The sequence below is a fragment of the Suricata suricatta genome, chromosome 3 (genome assembly GCF_006229205.1).
Source record: "Suricata suricatta isolate VVHF042 chromosome 3, meerkat_22Aug2017_6uvM2_HiC, whole genome shotgun sequence".
Taxonomy (NCBI): domain Eukaryota; kingdom Metazoa; phylum Chordata; class Mammalia; order Carnivora; family Herpestidae; genus Suricata; species Suricata suricatta.
The window spans coordinates 174,559,885-174,576,011 of NC_043702.1; the positions used below are offsets into that span (position 1 = coordinate 174,559,885).

The window sequence follows — 16,127 nt, forward strand, 5'->3', positions numbered from 1 at the left end:
TTTATATATTCTGGATATTAATTATCAGATATGTGATAAATAGAATATCTTTATGAGATGCACAGAGAAAACCACAAAATGTCTCAAAACCACTGGAAAAGATCGGTAAATTGAATTACACTAACAACCATATAAAAGAGAACAGCTCTAGTAATCAGGGTTGAATATGGTTGTTTATGATAGCTATGTTAAAATTACAGATTATTTTTTATTAGAGCGAGCAGGGGACAGGGGCAGAGAGAGAGAGGGAGAGAAAATCCTATCCACAGCACGGAGCCCAACGCAGGGCTTGATTCCATGACCTGAGCTGAAATGAAGAGTCGGGCACTCAACCGACTGAGCCACTGAGACCCCAAAATTACAGACTTTTAAGTAAGCGTTAGAATGAGGCAAACGGACATCTGGCTGACTTCGTGGAGCACGCAACTTGATCTCAGGGTTGTGAGTTCGAGCCTCACATTGGGTGTAGCGATCACTGAAATAAAACTTGATAAACAGAAAGAATGCGGCAGATGGCTTAATTTGGTGGAGAGGATTCAATTTTAGGTGGAGAAATGACATGAATGTGAAAGCAGGAAGGGGCTGGTTATGTTTAAGAGGTTGTGCTGGAACAGCCATTATTGGAAAACAGTGCGGAGGATCCTTGAAAAATTAAAACGACAACAATCAGATGATCCAGCGATTCCACGAAGGACACATGTCCGAAGGAAACGAAAACACGAGCTCAGAAAGTATCTGCTGGGCCCGCCGTGTTCGTAGCAGGAGTGTCTCCAGGAGCCCAGACACGGGGCAGCCTACATGGCCGAGGCTGAGTGGAGAAAGAAGAGGAGGCAGACACACGTGCAGTAGAGTGTTGCTCAGAGACGCTAACAGAGAGGAAAGAAAACACGAGGAAGGAAGGAAAGGACGGACGGAAGGAAGCGCAGCCCTCCGTGACAACACAGCGACCCTGGGGGCCTGGTGCTGGGTGACAGAGGACAGGGACAGACCCCGCGTCGCCTCGCCGCACCTGCTTCTTGGGGATCTAAACACCAAAAACCACCTCCTAGAAAAGGGGGTTGGGGCCCCTGGCTGCCTCGGTCGGGGAGCAAGCGAGACTTGACCTCCGGGCTGTAGGTTCCAGCCCCACATTAGGCACAGGGATTACTAACAATAACAATTAACAGTGCAGAATGTGTTCAAGAAAGAATAGAAAGTGGATCAGATATGGGGTCACCAGAAGTGAAGGGGGGTGTTAGGAGAAAGGTGGTCCACAGGTGCAGACTCAGCTACAGGACGAGTGAGCTCCAAGGGTGTACTGACCGCGTGATGACGTAGGCACCCTGCTGTGCTGGGTAGCAAGGCTCCTAAGACAGCAAATCCTGCGAGTTCTCCTCACAGGGAAAAAAACTGTTCTCTTGTTCTCCTTCCTCTTAATCGCATCTGTGAGAAATGCCTCGTGGACACTAAGCTTCTCGCGGTCACACCTGACCGTGTGGGCACCAGTCCACCATGCTGGACGCCTTAAACGTGCCCAGGGACACCTGTCCGTCATGTCTCAGTAAAACGGGGGGGGGGGGGCAGTTAATTCATAGGCCAGGCAGGAAGAAAGCAAGGAGAAAGTGAGCTTAGCAAGAGTAGAATTCCAGAAACAGTGGGATGATGAGGATTAAGGGAGCACTCGTGGTGATCGCCCGGTCACGAGGATAAACACTGATAAAAACCTCCCGTCCCGCGGGGTCGGTTCCTCAGGCCACGCCTCCGAGGCCGAAGGTTCGGGAGATACGGTTGCGTCAGGCAGTCCCTGCATGCCCGGGTCCTGCGGGGAGCAGGCCGGGGAGGGTCCTTGCCTCTGGGGCTGGCAGGGGTCCGCGGGGTGGGTGGGGGTCTCACTCTCCCTGTGTCTCTGGGGATCACTTCTGTCTCCTCAGCCTGACAAAACCAAAAACTTGAATTCTAGGGTTTTGTTTAGAGAAATTTAAGCAGTTTCCTTTAAATATCTTTGATCATTATTTATAACCTCCTAACTGGCCCATACTTGGGCCCTACTGCGCCTTTCAGTGACCTGCTATAGCAGAGAGAGCATGTGAGTGGGAAAGGGCAGAGAGCTCGAGAAAATTCCAAGCAGGCTCCTCACTCAGCACAGAGCCCCATTCGGGGCTCGATCCCACAACCCCAACATCCCCACCCGAACCAATATCAAGAGTCGGACACTCAATGGACTGAGCCTCCCAGGGACCCCTCCTACAGCTTCTTAGGAGAGAATACCAGAGCCACGTGCACAGGAGAGCAAGGGAGCCGCGTTACAGCCCAGCACCGGACAAACAGAGCTTGAGCTGAGGCCAGCCACTTAATTCTTGTTTAAAAAAAATGCCAAGTTTGTGTCATAGTTTAAGATCTCTTCTAGGAAAGGAAGTTCTCCTCCCCCGGTCTGTTGCGTAGCCCCGCCTCCTGCGGTCCCGGGGCGCCGCTAACCTCAGGGTCCGCGGAGCTGGGGCCTCCACTCATCTCCTCTCGAGTCGGGATCGGTTTTGTGACAGGAAACCATCATGACTTCTCTGTTAGATTTCCAGGCCGGCGGGGACTTGAGAGCTTTTGTGACAAGTCTCCTCTTGAAAATGACTGTGTTGCACAGATTTCGTTTTCTCTGCGAGAGAAGGACCTCTCTGCCCCTGCCCTGGCGAGAAGTGGGCCCTTGCGGTCTCAGGTCTCAGCACGCAACCAGAAACGTCCACGGGAGATGTGGTTTCATCTGAGTTCCCGATGGCTCCAAAGTGATTGTTCCCCCAATTTTAAAATGCAGGTTACCTAAAGAGTCACTTTTCTAAGTGCGGTTTTCCTGACTAGGTTCCGCTGCAGGGTCCTCTCCAGCAGGATTTGATCAAGGAAATCCTCCAGGTGGGTCTCGCTTCCGAGAAGTGGGTCACCTGAATCACCTGGCCCCGGTTTCCGAGATGTTCAAGGAAAGGAGAGCGCGTCGTATGGCCCCCGGGGTGGGGACTGGGGGGGAAGCGGGGGACCCAGATCGTTCTGGAAAGGCACCGGCATCTCATCTGAGCGAACTTGGAGGTGGCTGGCCTCGTTCCACAGCGCACCCGCCGACAGGCAGACGGCTGCTCCCCGGAGCTGCACGCAGGGCAGCTCAGCTCCCGTTCCCGGGGGCCGGGAGAGCGGTCTGTGTGGCAGCTCTCGTCCCTGGGGCTGCCCCGGGGAAGTGCTCTGAGAGAGGAAGGCCTGGTGTGCGGGCCGGGCTTCGCACAGGTGACGCCGTTGGAGACCTGTTGTCTCCCCCTCCCTCCCTCTCTCTCTTTTAATGTTTTTTATTTACTTTTGAGAGGGAGAGAGCAGGCAAACGGGCGAGGAAGAGAGAGAGACTGGGCGAGAGGACCCAAAGTGGGTCTTGCGCTGTCAGCACAGAGCCCAGCACGGGTCTCACACCCCCGAACCGGGAGATCGTGACCCGAGCCGGAATCGGACACTCAACAGACCGGGCCGCCCAGGTGCCCCTCTTTTTCAGTACATCTCCCGAGACTCATTGCGAAGTCAAGATGTTGGACTGTGGGAAAAACTGTGTCTGAGGTTAGTCGAAGTGGATGTGGATGTTTTCTTAGAGAAAATATTCTTGTAAAACGTGTGTAACTTACTGGGTCCTTCCCTCCTTTACACCCTCTTCAGAACACATTCCGGATACTGCTGGCAAGGAAAGGAAGTAACCCTCTAGGTTTGTAAGACCTGAGGACCAGTTTTGACTTTTTAAAAAATTATATTTGTGTTATTATTAAGAAACCGTACAGGGGCGCCTGGGTGGCTCACTCGGTTAGGCGTCGGACTGCAGCTCAGGTCATGATCTCATGGTGTGTGAGTTCGAGCCCCGTGTCGGGCTCTGCTGACAGCTCGGAGCCTGGTGCCTGCGTGTCTCCCTCTCTGTCTGCCCCTCTCCTCACATTCTGTCTCAAAAATAAATAAAAATGTTTTTTTAAAATGTTTAAGTAAAAGAAAAAATCTGGTACGTAGCTAAAATCTGGGTTAGTTGTGTGACCTTGGAAAAGTCATTTTGTCTCTCTGATTCTCAGTTGTTTTCTTCTTATCAGTAAATGGAGACCTTGTGGCGCTGTCTGTAGGGTAAGGATGTGAGGTAGTGTGTGTGGAAGCCTAGTCTGGGACCCGGTACACAGTCGGTGCTCAGTAAACGTAAGGGGAAAGTAAAAGTTCTGTTGTTAATTTCAAGAAGCAATTATTAAGAACCTGTTGTCATCAGAGGTCACACAGCCCCACATCGGGCTCTGTGCTGACAGCTCAGAGCCTGGAGCTGCTTCCGATTCTGTGTCTCCCTCTCTCTCTGCCCCTCCGCCGCTCACATGCTGTCTCGGTCTCAAAAATGAATAAACTGTTAAAAACAAACAAACAGTGACTGTATACTTGTAAAAAAATTGTTGTAATATATAGAAAGGTACATATTAAAAGATAAAGTTTGCCCTTCTCAGAAATATAATAATTTAGCACATGCCCTTTCAAACTTTTCTTCCAGGACTGTCTTGTGGAATTTTTCAGTAAACAAAAAATGGGGGAAATTCTGTAGTGAACATGCAGTATCTGTGTCATTAACATCTGACTTTGAGGGGCACCTGGGGGCTCAGGCGGTTAAGTGTCCAACTCTTGATTTTGGCGCAAGCCATGATCTCATAGTTCATGAGTTCAGCCCCACGTTCAGCTCTGTGCTGACAGCATGGAGCCTGCTTGGGATTCTCTCCCTCTACCCCCCATCCCCCGAGCTCACTCGTTCACGCTCTCTTTCCCTAAAGAAATACGCTTTTTTAAATTTTTTGAGTTTGATTTACCATATATCTATCCACCCATCAATTCATCTTGGTTTTGGGCTCCCTCCAAAGTAAACTGCAGGCACCGACGCGCCTCCCTGAGTGTTTCCACGCGCGTGTGTCAGAACCTGGGCCTCGGTATTTGTTTACAGGCTTTTCTTTTGAGGCATATTTACCATCAATAAAATGCATGAATATTAAATATACATTCACTGAGGCGTTTTTTCCACCTCCTTACGGAACCCAGTCCCTCCTCAAGAACAGTGTCCTCAACCAGAAAGCGTCCCCCTGCCCTTTCCCAGGCTGCCCCCGCCACGTAGAGCTCTTCCGTGTTTTAAAGTATTTTTTTAACGAGCGTTCTGCAAGTTGGAGAACGTTTCCATATGCGCGGACGCGGACGTCGCCTTATTTCCGTAGCGCCGTGTCTCATGTTTGAATGCGCCAGCTCGCTTCCCCGCTGGTAAACTTCTAAGTTGTCCCCACTTCTCGCCGCAGACGTCGTGTTACCCATTCAGCGTGGCCTCCCGCTGTAAGCCCGAAAGTCTTGTTCCGTGACCTCAGCTCCGCGGGCTCTGTCTCCCAGGGCCACCTGGGACCCGCTGCTGTCCCCGACCACTGCGTGTTCACGGAAACAGCATGTTTTCATAGGCAATCACTTTCCCACGGAAAAATTTAATGAGAAAAGTGACTTTACTTCACATTTTTGCAAATCTCTTTGATGTTGGAATGAATATAAGACATCTGGATTTTCTCATCTTTTTTTGCTTTCAGTCTATCACGACGTTACTTTGGTTCAGATACGTGAGAAGTCTGTTCTCATGCAGATAAGAATATTTTAATAATTTCAAATCATTTTTCTTTGACACGGTAGCAAAAATATAAATGTACAAAACAAATTTATAAATTCTTTAAAGGTGAATGATGATTTGGAGGATGAATATTAATGAACATTTTGTATTCTGTTACATTAAAGTCATTGATCTCTCTTGGAATTTAAGTGAATTGTTACCTGGGTGGCTTGGACTCTTGATTTCAGCTCAGGTCATGGTCTTGCACTTTCCGGAGTTTGAGCCCGGAGTCGGGCTCTGCGCTAGCAGCACGGAGCCTTCCTAGGATTCTCTGGTTCCCTCTCTGCCCCTGCCCCCTTGTGCTATCTCCGTCACTCTCAAGATAAATCAACCTGAAAAAATAGTTTAATAAATAAAAATAATGGACTTTTACCCACGTGTGACTTTATCACTCATGCATGGGTCATTAACAAAATTCTGACTCACTGAATTGTATTGCTCTGCCGTTCCCCGCGTGTCCCCAGAACCGTTCCCGCGTGTTCATCCTGCCCCTTCTTGCACGAGGACAGTGAAGTATCGCAAAATAAAGCATCTCGTGATCGTGGGCACGGTCCTCCACAATCCTGGTGCTGGCTCACACTCACGCTTCATCACTGAAAACAGATCCTGTCAGTGGTGTCCTGAGGGAACAGACTCCCTTCCCTCGTCCCTGAGTCCGGAGAGCCACGGCGCATGCGTCACGGAAGAGGCCCGTCCAGCGTGCACGCTCGCACGCCCGCCACACACCCAGCCGTCCGGCGTGCACGCTCACACGGCGGCCGCACACCCAGCCGTCCAGCACGCATGCTCGCACGCCCGCCGCACACCCAGCCGTCCGGCGTGTACGCTCACATGCCCGCCACACACCCAGCCGTCCAGCGTGCACGCTCGCACACCCGCTGCACACCTAGCCGTCCAGCGTGCACGCTCGCACACCCGCCGCACACCCAGCCGTCCAGCGTGCACGCTCACACACCCGCCGCACACCCAGCCGTCCAGCGTGCACGCTCACACGGCGGCCGCACACCCAGCCGTCCAGCATGCACTCTCGCACACCCAGCCGTCCAGCATGCACTCTCGCACACCCAGCCACACGCTTGGGTTGTTGACCTGCAGGTCAGCACGGAGGATGGTTGTGGCGGCGGCGGCGCTCCTGAGGCTCCATGTCCACAGGATGCTGGCGGCCCCTCCCGCCGTCTCGTCCTTCCTGCGGCTTCGGGCCCTCGCCTCACTTCCTGCTGAGGGGCCAGCGGGCCTCCCCGCTGGCACCTTCCCCCCCGCGGGTGGGCGGTGTGCCCTCGTGGGAGGACTGGGGGGCGCCAGACCCGGAGGGCTTCGCGGTGCGGAGGCCGTCTCTACCCCGCGGGCCCCTTGGGATCGGCAGAGCGTCAGTGACCTGCTGGTCCCCAGGCTGCGCCGGGACAAACACCATGGACCCGGAAGTGTTTGTTGTAATCCCCGCGCTGAGTGGCCCCAAGGACAGAAAAGTCGGCAAGGAAACCGAAGCAGCCTCTTTAAAGCGGAAAGGGGCTTCCTTAGAGATGGAGAAAAGGTTAACAGATAATCCGTTCAAATGCAAATACTCTTGAGTTATTTAAATTCAGGAACTCCCGTTTTAGAAAATTCCTATACTTCCCATTTTGACAGAGCACCTTAGAATACTTATAATAATGGAGAACAGATGCTCTAGTAAATAATTTTCGTAAACGGACAGTTCTCAGTTTTTAGTTTGCTTCATGAGGACCTGTGTAGTTTTTGGAATGGTGTTTCACATAGGCTACTATTAAAGTCTATCTTTAGCAAGTATCACATGGCGTATGATGGAAAAGCGTAGCTAAAATTAAAAACTGGTGATGGAAAAATCCATAAAACTAGAAATTAAATCTTTATTTTCCTGGTCGGGGCATGTGAGATCTGGTGGCTGTCTGACGCTAGGTCTGAAGAGAAACTGAAATTGATAGTATGTTTCTGTTTCAGGCAAGTATCTGAGGCAGAAGAGAATTGACTTCCAGCTTCCCTATGACATCCTTTGGCAGTGGAAACATAATCAGGTACAGGAGCCTATCTGGCCAGGTTTCTTGGGGTGGGGGGGAGGGGACCGCAAGTCTCTGTCTCTCTGCCTCCTTGTAATGCGCCCATCTTAGGAAGCATGGACAGGTGTCCCCGTGAAGGTTACAGACCCAGAAAGATGAATTTGCATCCATCTTTAATGTGACCTATTTGCCTGTGCTCCCGCTTGAAAACAGCAGTGGTCGCCGCGTCCAGGCGGCCCTGTGCGCTCCAGGCTCCTCTGTGGCAGCGCGCTGCGCTCTGGAAGAGTCCTGTGTGCTGCAGGGCCCGGGAGAAGTCACATGTGCTGCCGGCAGCACCGCGAAATCTCAGGCCTTATTTTTGTTGGCTCCTGCCCATCAGTTTGGAGTTTATTTTTCACAGACAAAAGAGATCTTCCACCAAAGGAAAGAGGGAAAATGTTTAATACTCGTGTGCTTTTAAAAGATCTTTAAACTGGGAACTAAAGATGGGAAGGTGCTTTTTCCTCTCCTGCCCCCGCTTCCCTGAGAATCGCCTGCTTCCCCGGCTAGGAGTTTTTGTAGTGCGCGGCGGGGCCGTGTTGACAACGCAGGGAGGTCGCCGGCCCACTGCTGAATGAACTCCTGAGCTTTGCCAGAGCCCCGCCCGAGCTAGTTTTGGAGAGCCAAGAGCGCACCTTCTCCGCAGCCTGTCTCTGGTGGCTGCTCTCGAATCTGGGGCTTGAACGTTAGACATTTGTCTCTGAGTCGCACCTTGAGGGGGACAGTGCTTTCTCTTACAGCTGCCTATGCCCTCCTGGGGCATCTGGGCGGCTCAGTGGGTCCGGTGCTGGCTGCGGCCATTGTCTCGGGGTTCATGGGGTGGAGCCCCTTGTCTGGCTCTGCGCTGACTGGGCGGAGCCTGCTCGGGGTGCTCTCCTGTCCCCTCCCTCCTGCCTTGTGCTCCATAATGCATTCTCTCTCTCTCTCTCTCAAGAAATACATAAACAGTTTTAAGTTTATTTTAATTGCAATATGAAAGCTTTATTTCCTGCCTTCCTCCCCCCTCTAATCACTAAATTAATTGCCTTAATTAAAATGTGAAACGTGTGACTCTGTAATTCCCGCCCTGAAGAGGCCAGAGCGCCCGTCTCTTCCATTCCTTGCACCCCCCCATCTCAGCAAGCGCCGTGCAACTTTTCCTTTCTTTTCATAAAGGCAAATCAATAAGCAATTTTCATTTAAGTCTATCTAAAACATGCTAAAGAGGCTTGTAACTGAAAATGCTTTTTCATTAAAGTATTTACCACTTCTTCTGCGGTCGAATCTGTGTTCCTCTCACCTCACCCTGATCTAGAAGCCATGTTTTATTTCAGGGTAAAAAGTGATCACACCAGGAATTTCCCTCAGATGCACACAACCCAGAACGTCTTATAAATATCCCCATGTGAGCAGGGCACATGGGTGATTTCTTGTATCTTTAGTGATTGATGCTGCTGTCTGCTGTTTGCAGTTAAATGCTGTATTAAGACTTTTCTTTTTTTCCTTCCAGCTGTACAAAAAGCCAGATGTCCCACTATATAAAAAAATCCGTTCGAGTGAGTAACTAGGGAGCTATTTTTTCTGCCCTCCATGTTCTTCCTAGCCTGGCACTTACGTGAGCCTGTGTGTTTACAAACCCCTCTTGCTGTCTTCTCTACAGATGTCTACGTCGACGTCAAGCCCCTTTCTGGCTACGAGGCCACCACCTGCAACTGCAGGAAGCCGGACGGCGACGCCAGGAAGGGCTGCGTGGACGACTGTCTCAACAGGTACTGCGCTGCCCGGGTTCCGCGGCCTCGGACGCTTCGTGTGGAGGGAAAAGTTAAATAAGCTCTGAGTCGCTCTCGTGACGTTGCGTCAAGACGTGCAAACCCTGCGTGACGGGCTGTCCTTACCGGCTCGGGCTGGTGCCTTAGACAACAGGAATCTTTCTCACAGTTCCGGAGGCTGGGAAGTCCAAGGTCAAGATGCAAGGATCTGCTGTCTGGGGAGGACCCGCCTCCGGGCCTACCGACAGCCACCTCCTTCCTGTGTGCTCGCCAGGCGGTTTCCTCAGAGCGAGCTCACGGACGGAGCTCTCGGGCCCCCGTCCGCAAGGGCAGGAGTCCCAGCACGAGGCTCCCACCTCGTGCGCTGAAATAAGCCGACTGACCTCCCAGGTGCCCGAATCCGAATAACCATCGCCCTGGGGGCTGGGGCTTCGGCTGCTCAGTGTGGGGGGACACAGACATTCAGCTCCTCCCGTGGGCTGACTAGAGCAACAGAAGAAGACTGAGACTTAGAGCCTCACCACACCCGGGTGTAAAGCTGCTTACTGCTTATGAGACCCGAGGAAGGTCATCTGACCCCTCTAATAAAAATAGTGCCTTCTTTATGGGCGGTTGGGGGGGCAGGGTGGCATGAAGTATTCAGCACCGTTCTAGAACTTTCCTAGATCTCCATGCATGGTAACCATAGTGAGGGAGGAGGGAAACTGGGCCGGTGCCCCCTTAGCGCGCGCACGTGGATGGACGCGCCGACAGAGCCCGAGGGGCCGTGGCCGCCGAGCGGCGGTGGGGGGACGAAGACCGTTACTTGGGGGCCGCTGAGTTCTAAATGACGTGGGGATTTCAAAACGGAGTGCCGATGGGGAGCCTGCGCTGGGGGTCTCTGCTGTTCTCAGCAGCATGAGCACACTGGCGGGAAAGAGGAGCCAGCGACGGGCCTTTCCCCAGTACTTCCTGTTCTAGATGGTTTTCTGGCCAAACCCCCTGCCTCCCCAGCCTCTTGTCAGCTGCGCTGCGGTGTCATAGGACATCTGGGAACCGCCGCCGCACGCGTCGCCGCACATCCGCATCGTGTACGCACACGCACGTCGTGTGGGAGGCCTGGCCGCTGGTGTAGACTGATGCGCTGACCTCCTTCCACTCGCAGAGGCTCTAGACACGTTTATGTATTCGTGCGGTCCACTCCCCGTGTTTGGGGGCTCTCTTACCTTCTGTAGGCTGATGTGCCCTGGTGTGCTGCCCCCGTGGTCCATCATGCACGCTATTCCCAACGTTTTGCTATTAAAAATGCCACCGCAGTGACACTGGGTAGACTCCTCTTTCTTTCATTCTTCGGGTGCACTCTCGAAGGAGCCTTACCCACCAGGCCGCGTGAGGGTGCACAGCGGCTCACGTGAGGGCTGGGCTGATTTGGGCTGTCCCCACCGGTCCACCTCCGCTAGGGACTCACGTCTGACTTTATTTTTGTGCTTTAATATTTCATTGGTTCCGTATTTGGGAATATCATATATCTTTAAAATTGGCTAACTTGCATTCCTTTATGTGTTTTTTATGCGATACTTGATTGTCTGCGCATTGCCGTGATACGGCTGCTCTCTCATCGGTCACTTCCTCTCTCTTTCACAACGCCCCAGTGAGATGGGTAATAGTTTATTTTGTAAATGAGGGATCCTAGAGTTTAGATAGCAGATTGCTCTGTAGTGTCCAAAACAGAATTTGAACCCACATGTGTCTGATTCAGAAGTCGTGTTCTTTCCACTGTCTACACTGCTTACTGCATAAGTCGTTAGTCTTTTAATCACGTGGAATTGGAGTCCACATATTTACCTTGACATCATTACACTGGTTGTCCCCTGTCGTGTTTGTTGGGTGTCACAGTTATCCTTAATGCTGTGTTGCCTTTCTTCAAAAACAAACAGACCCAACACCTCAGATACAGCGCTGCCCACTTTGCATCAGGGAGTGCGGCTCCGACACAGGCATGCATCTAACGAGGGACGTGATCGATGCAGACATCCCTAAGGGGACGTACAACGTATGATTCGCCCACATAAAGTCATACTTACGTGGAGCCACCTAAAATGTCTTTCCTGTCTTTGGATTCAAGTTTTGTAAATATTTCAGGGGAGACCTCAAAGGATCTGGAAGATTCAATTTTGTGTCTGTGTAAAATTTCGCATATCCACAGAAAACTAGATTCAGGACTTTTTAGTTTTTACTTATTTTATTTTATTAACGCTTTTATTTATTTTTGGGAGAGAGACAGACAGCACGGACAGGGGAGGGGCAGAGAGTGGGAGACACGGACTCCAAAGCAGGCCTCAGGCTCCCAGGTGATCAGCACAGAGCCTGACCTGGGGCTCGAACTCTGAGCTGTGAGCTCATGACCTGGGCCAAAGTCAGATGCTTAACCAACTGAGCCACCCAGGTGTCCCCAGGACTATTTTTAAAAACAAGTAATGAGTTTTTATCATTACTTCAAATAAGCACTTTAAGAACATGTCCAACATTGTTTGTAAACCGAGTAAGATACTCCCTAGTAAATACAGTAAAGCCTTGCCTTGCGAGCGGGGTCGGGAAGGCGCGTGACGGAGGCGCTTTCAGAAGTGTCCGTGCAGCGAGCAGTCCCTCAGAAGGAAGCGTGAAGGTGGTGAACTCGACCCTAAGGAAGTGCCTCCCGCAGGCTGAGCTGTCGCCCAGTGGGTGCTCTGCCATTTATGTGACTGGGCACTCTGCTCTTTAGATAAGGGTGATGTTTATTCGAAGAAAGACTTATAAGACTTGTAAGTTTTGTGTGTGTGCACATTATATAACATGTAATGTGATATTCTGATCTACCGTTAGATTCACGCTCAGCCCTTCTTTTGATCATGTTCAGTCGCTGGGAACCAAGTCCCTTCTGTGAGAGAGCTAGAACGGTGAGACCGGAGAGCAGTGAGGAGACATGTGCGCGGCAGCGGTGCCCACTGTGTTCAGGAGTCTGCTCGTTAACTCACTAGCGGTCCTAGGCTCAGCCAGGACGTAGACGGGAAGTGTTACTTCCAGTACGGGCGCATCGTTTACACTAATGAAACATAAAATTCTTATAAAACAACAACAATGCAAACATACTGAACTGTATACTTAACAATATTTAAAGTGTAGGGGCACCTGGGTGGCTCAGTCGGTTAAGCCTCCAACTTTGGCTCAGGTCAGGTCTCACAGTCTGTGGGTTCGAGCCCCGCGTCGGGCTCTGTGCTGACAGCTCAGAGCCTGGAGCTGCTTCTGAATCTGTCTCTCCCTCTCTCTGCCCCTCCCTCACCCATGCTCTGTTTCTCTCTGCCTCAATAATAAATAAAAACATTAAAAAAACTTTAAGTAATAAAAAATATGTATGTATATATTGACAGTGAACGGTTTATATGTGATTTTGCCACAATTTAAAAAGGAAAAATTTCTGTACATACCCATGAGCTGCTTTAAAGCAAAAACGCTGTGCAATCTTTAAATCATTAAATCCTTGGGGCACCTGGGGGGCTCAGTCAGTTAAGCCTCCGACTTCAGTTCAGGTCATGATCTCATAGTTTGTGGGTTCAAGCCCCACGTCAGGCTCTGTGCTGACAGCTCAGAGCCTGGAGCTGCTTCAGATTCTGTGTCTCCCTCTCTCTCTGACCCTCCCCCTCTCATGCTCTGTCTCTATCTCGAAAATAAATAAAACATTAAAAATAAATAAATAAATAAATAATTCCTTGGGGCACATGGGTGGCTCAGTTGGTTAAGCGTCCAGCTTAGGCTCAGGTCATGATCTTGCAGTTCGTGAGTTCGAGCCCCACATCGGGGCCTCTGTGCTGACAGCTCACAGCCTGAAGCCTGCTTTGGGTTCTGTATCTCCCTCTTTCTCTGCCCCTCCCCACCTCAAGCTCTGTCTCTCTCTGTCTCAAAAATAAATTAACATTTTAAAAAAAGTTTAAATGATTAATTACTCTGTGGTCTGTAGTTTTATTCTTAGCACAGAGCTAAATCTGATACCATGTTTCCCCCAGGATGCTTAGTGGACAGTTAGTTTAATCTATTCAGTGTTTATAACTTGACTCGGTAATTTTCAGTACTATGAAGCTTTGGAGTTACGTGTTAATGCCTTATTAGCCAATCCAAACTCGTTAAAATTTAAAATGCCATGTATTCCTTTTAAAAGTTCCCATAAAATAAAAATGGGTTCATGAAGGCCTATGTAATATTAATTGACATGCAGTTCTCTCTCTTCTTTTTAGAATGATCTTTGCCGAGTGTTCCCCCAACACGTGTCCCTGCGGTGAGCAGTGCTGCAACCAGAGGATACAGAGGCATGAGTGGGTGCAGTGCCTCGAGCGGTTCCGCGCGGAGGAGAAGGGCTGGGGCATCAGGACCAAGGAGCCCCTGGCGGCCGGGCAGTTCATCATCGAGTACCTGGGCGAGGTCGTCAGCGAGCAGGAGTTCAGGTGCGGCGGGCCGAGCGGACAGCAGCGGCGGATGGGGAACGCAAGAGTTCAGATTTCCGGCCCACGTAATACTAACTGGCTTTCAATTCACCTGTCGTCTTTAGGAACAGGATGATTGAGCAGTATCACAATCACAGCGACCACTACTGCCTGAACCTGGACAGCGGGATGGTGATCGACAGTTACCGCATGGGGAATGAGGCCCGATTCATCAACCACAGCTGCGACCCCAACTGCGAGATGCAGAAATGGTGAGGGGCGGGGCGCGGGGGCGGGGCACTGACCGTGGGGGGGCGGAGGCCGCTGCGCCTGCTCTTCCCGCGTGCCGGCCACTCCCAGGGAACTGTAACAGGGGAGAAGCCCAGGCGTACGGACTGCTCGCTGTGCGCCAGGCTGTTACACGTTCTCCTGTGAGCTGTTCCGCATATTTGTTACAAGCCCACCGGCTTTGTCACAGTGAGAACCAGAAATAAGTGAAATACATTCGAATCTCACTGAAAAGGAACAAAATTACATCCTAGACAATCACACTGACAGAAGCTGTCTGATGTAATGATAGGGGGGGTTGTTTTGATGTTATGTTTTTTTTAATTTATTTTTGAGAGACAGAGAGACAGTGAGAGCAGGGGAGGGTCAGAGAGAGGGAGACACAGAATCCGAAGCAGCTCCAGGCTCTGAGCTGTCAGCACAGAGCCCGACGCGGGGCTAGAACCCACGAACCATGAGATCATGACCTGAGCCGAAGCCGGATGCTCAACCGACTGAGCCCCCCAGGCGCCCTGATGTAATGATTTTGGAACTCTGGGTCTGGTCTGTTGCAAGCTTGCAGCCACCAGGGGAAGGCTGGGGTGGCAAGCCGGTTCCTTCCGTCAGTTCCGGCTTAGAAAAGTAGCGACCACCCGCCCTCTGCCCAGCCACACAGCAGGAGGCTCTGCGGGCATTCCTGCAGCAGCTTGCTCGCCCACCACGCAGGCCAGGCAAGGCTGGGTGCAGAGGCCCTTGTCCTCCAAGCCCTGGGGGGTGGGATCTCTCCTTCTGACCTGAGGGGCAGAGAGACAGGCAGCCATTGTTGTGGCCCCTCCTCCCCCACCTGACATGAGAGCTTTGAAGGCCCTGCGTCCCGCCCCCTCATTCTCACATTTCCTCCCGGGAGCCAGAAATTAAAGGTTAGAATGTGTACACCTGGGGAAGGAGGAGATCGTATTTCCAGACATACCGCATTATCAGGCTCAAATTTGCAGCTTTCAAGGAAAAATCGCAAGGAATACAAAGAAACAGAAAACATGGCCCATTCAAAGGAAAAAAGTAATTCAAAATAATCTTTCTCTAAAAAGGACTCAGTCGCAGATACATTAGATAACAACTTTAAAACAAGTGCCCAAAGATGCTCTAAGAACTACGGGATGATAATGGAGAAATTCATGAAAATGATGTGTGAACAAAATGGAAATATCAAAGGGATAGAAAGCCAAAAAAAACCTAAAAAATTCTGAGAAGTACCATAATTGAAATGAAAAATTCACTAGAGGGATTCAAAAGCAAATTTGAGCAGATTAAAGAAAGAGTCCGTGAACTTCAAGATACGACAATGAAAATTCCCAAGTCTGAGGAACAGAAAGAGAAAAGATTGAAGGAAAGAGAACAGACCCTCGGCGACTCTGGGATACCATCCAGCAGACCAGCATGTGCACGTGGGTGTCCCAGAAGTAGCCAAGAGAGTGTTTGAAAAAAACAATGATTGTAATCTGGCTAAATTTGATGGAGGACATGAACATAACAACCACAAAGCTCACTGAGCTCCGAGTAAGAAGAACTTAAAAGAGACACAGCAAGAAACATAATCAGACTTGGAAAAGATACAGAGCACAGGATGACAGCAGCCTTAGACCAGCACGCCATCACGTGCAAGGGATCGTCAACAAGATGATGTGTGGGTTTCCTATCCAAAATTTTGGAGGCCTGGGCCGCCTGGCTGGTTCGCCTGGTGGAGTGTACAGCTCTTGATTTCAGAGTCGCGGGTTCAAGCCCCATGCTGGTTATAAAGATTACTTGAATTCCTTTTTTTTTTTTTTTTTTTTTTTAATTTATTCTTCAGAGACAGAGAGATAGCATGAGCAGGGGAGGGTCAGAGAGAGAGGGAGACACAGAATCTGAAGCAGCCTCCAGGCTCTGAGCTAGCTGTTGACACAGAGCCCGATGTGGGACTCAAACCCATGAACCATGAGATCAT

At 50.7% G+C, this 16,127-nt stretch overlaps 1 protein-coding gene across 1 annotated transcript in view; it reads left to right on the forward strand.

The window, feature by feature from the left end:
• Window positions 1-16,127, forward strand: part of ASH1L (ASH1 like histone lysine methyltransferase) — a 136,817-nt gene that overhangs the window by 97,132 nt on the left and 23,558 nt on the right. Inside the window, exons 11-15 of the mRNA XM_029933455.1 lie at window positions 7,601-7,674; window positions 9,185-9,230; window positions 9,335-9,443; window positions 13,691-13,897; window positions 14,002-14,148. Of these exons, the coding sequence (XP_029789315.1) occupies window positions 7,601-7,674; window positions 9,185-9,230; window positions 9,335-9,443; window positions 13,691-13,897; window positions 14,002-14,148 (583 nt within the window). The remainder of the gene's footprint in view (window positions 1-7,600; window positions 7,675-9,184; window positions 9,231-9,334; window positions 9,444-13,690; window positions 13,898-14,001; window positions 14,149-16,127) is intronic.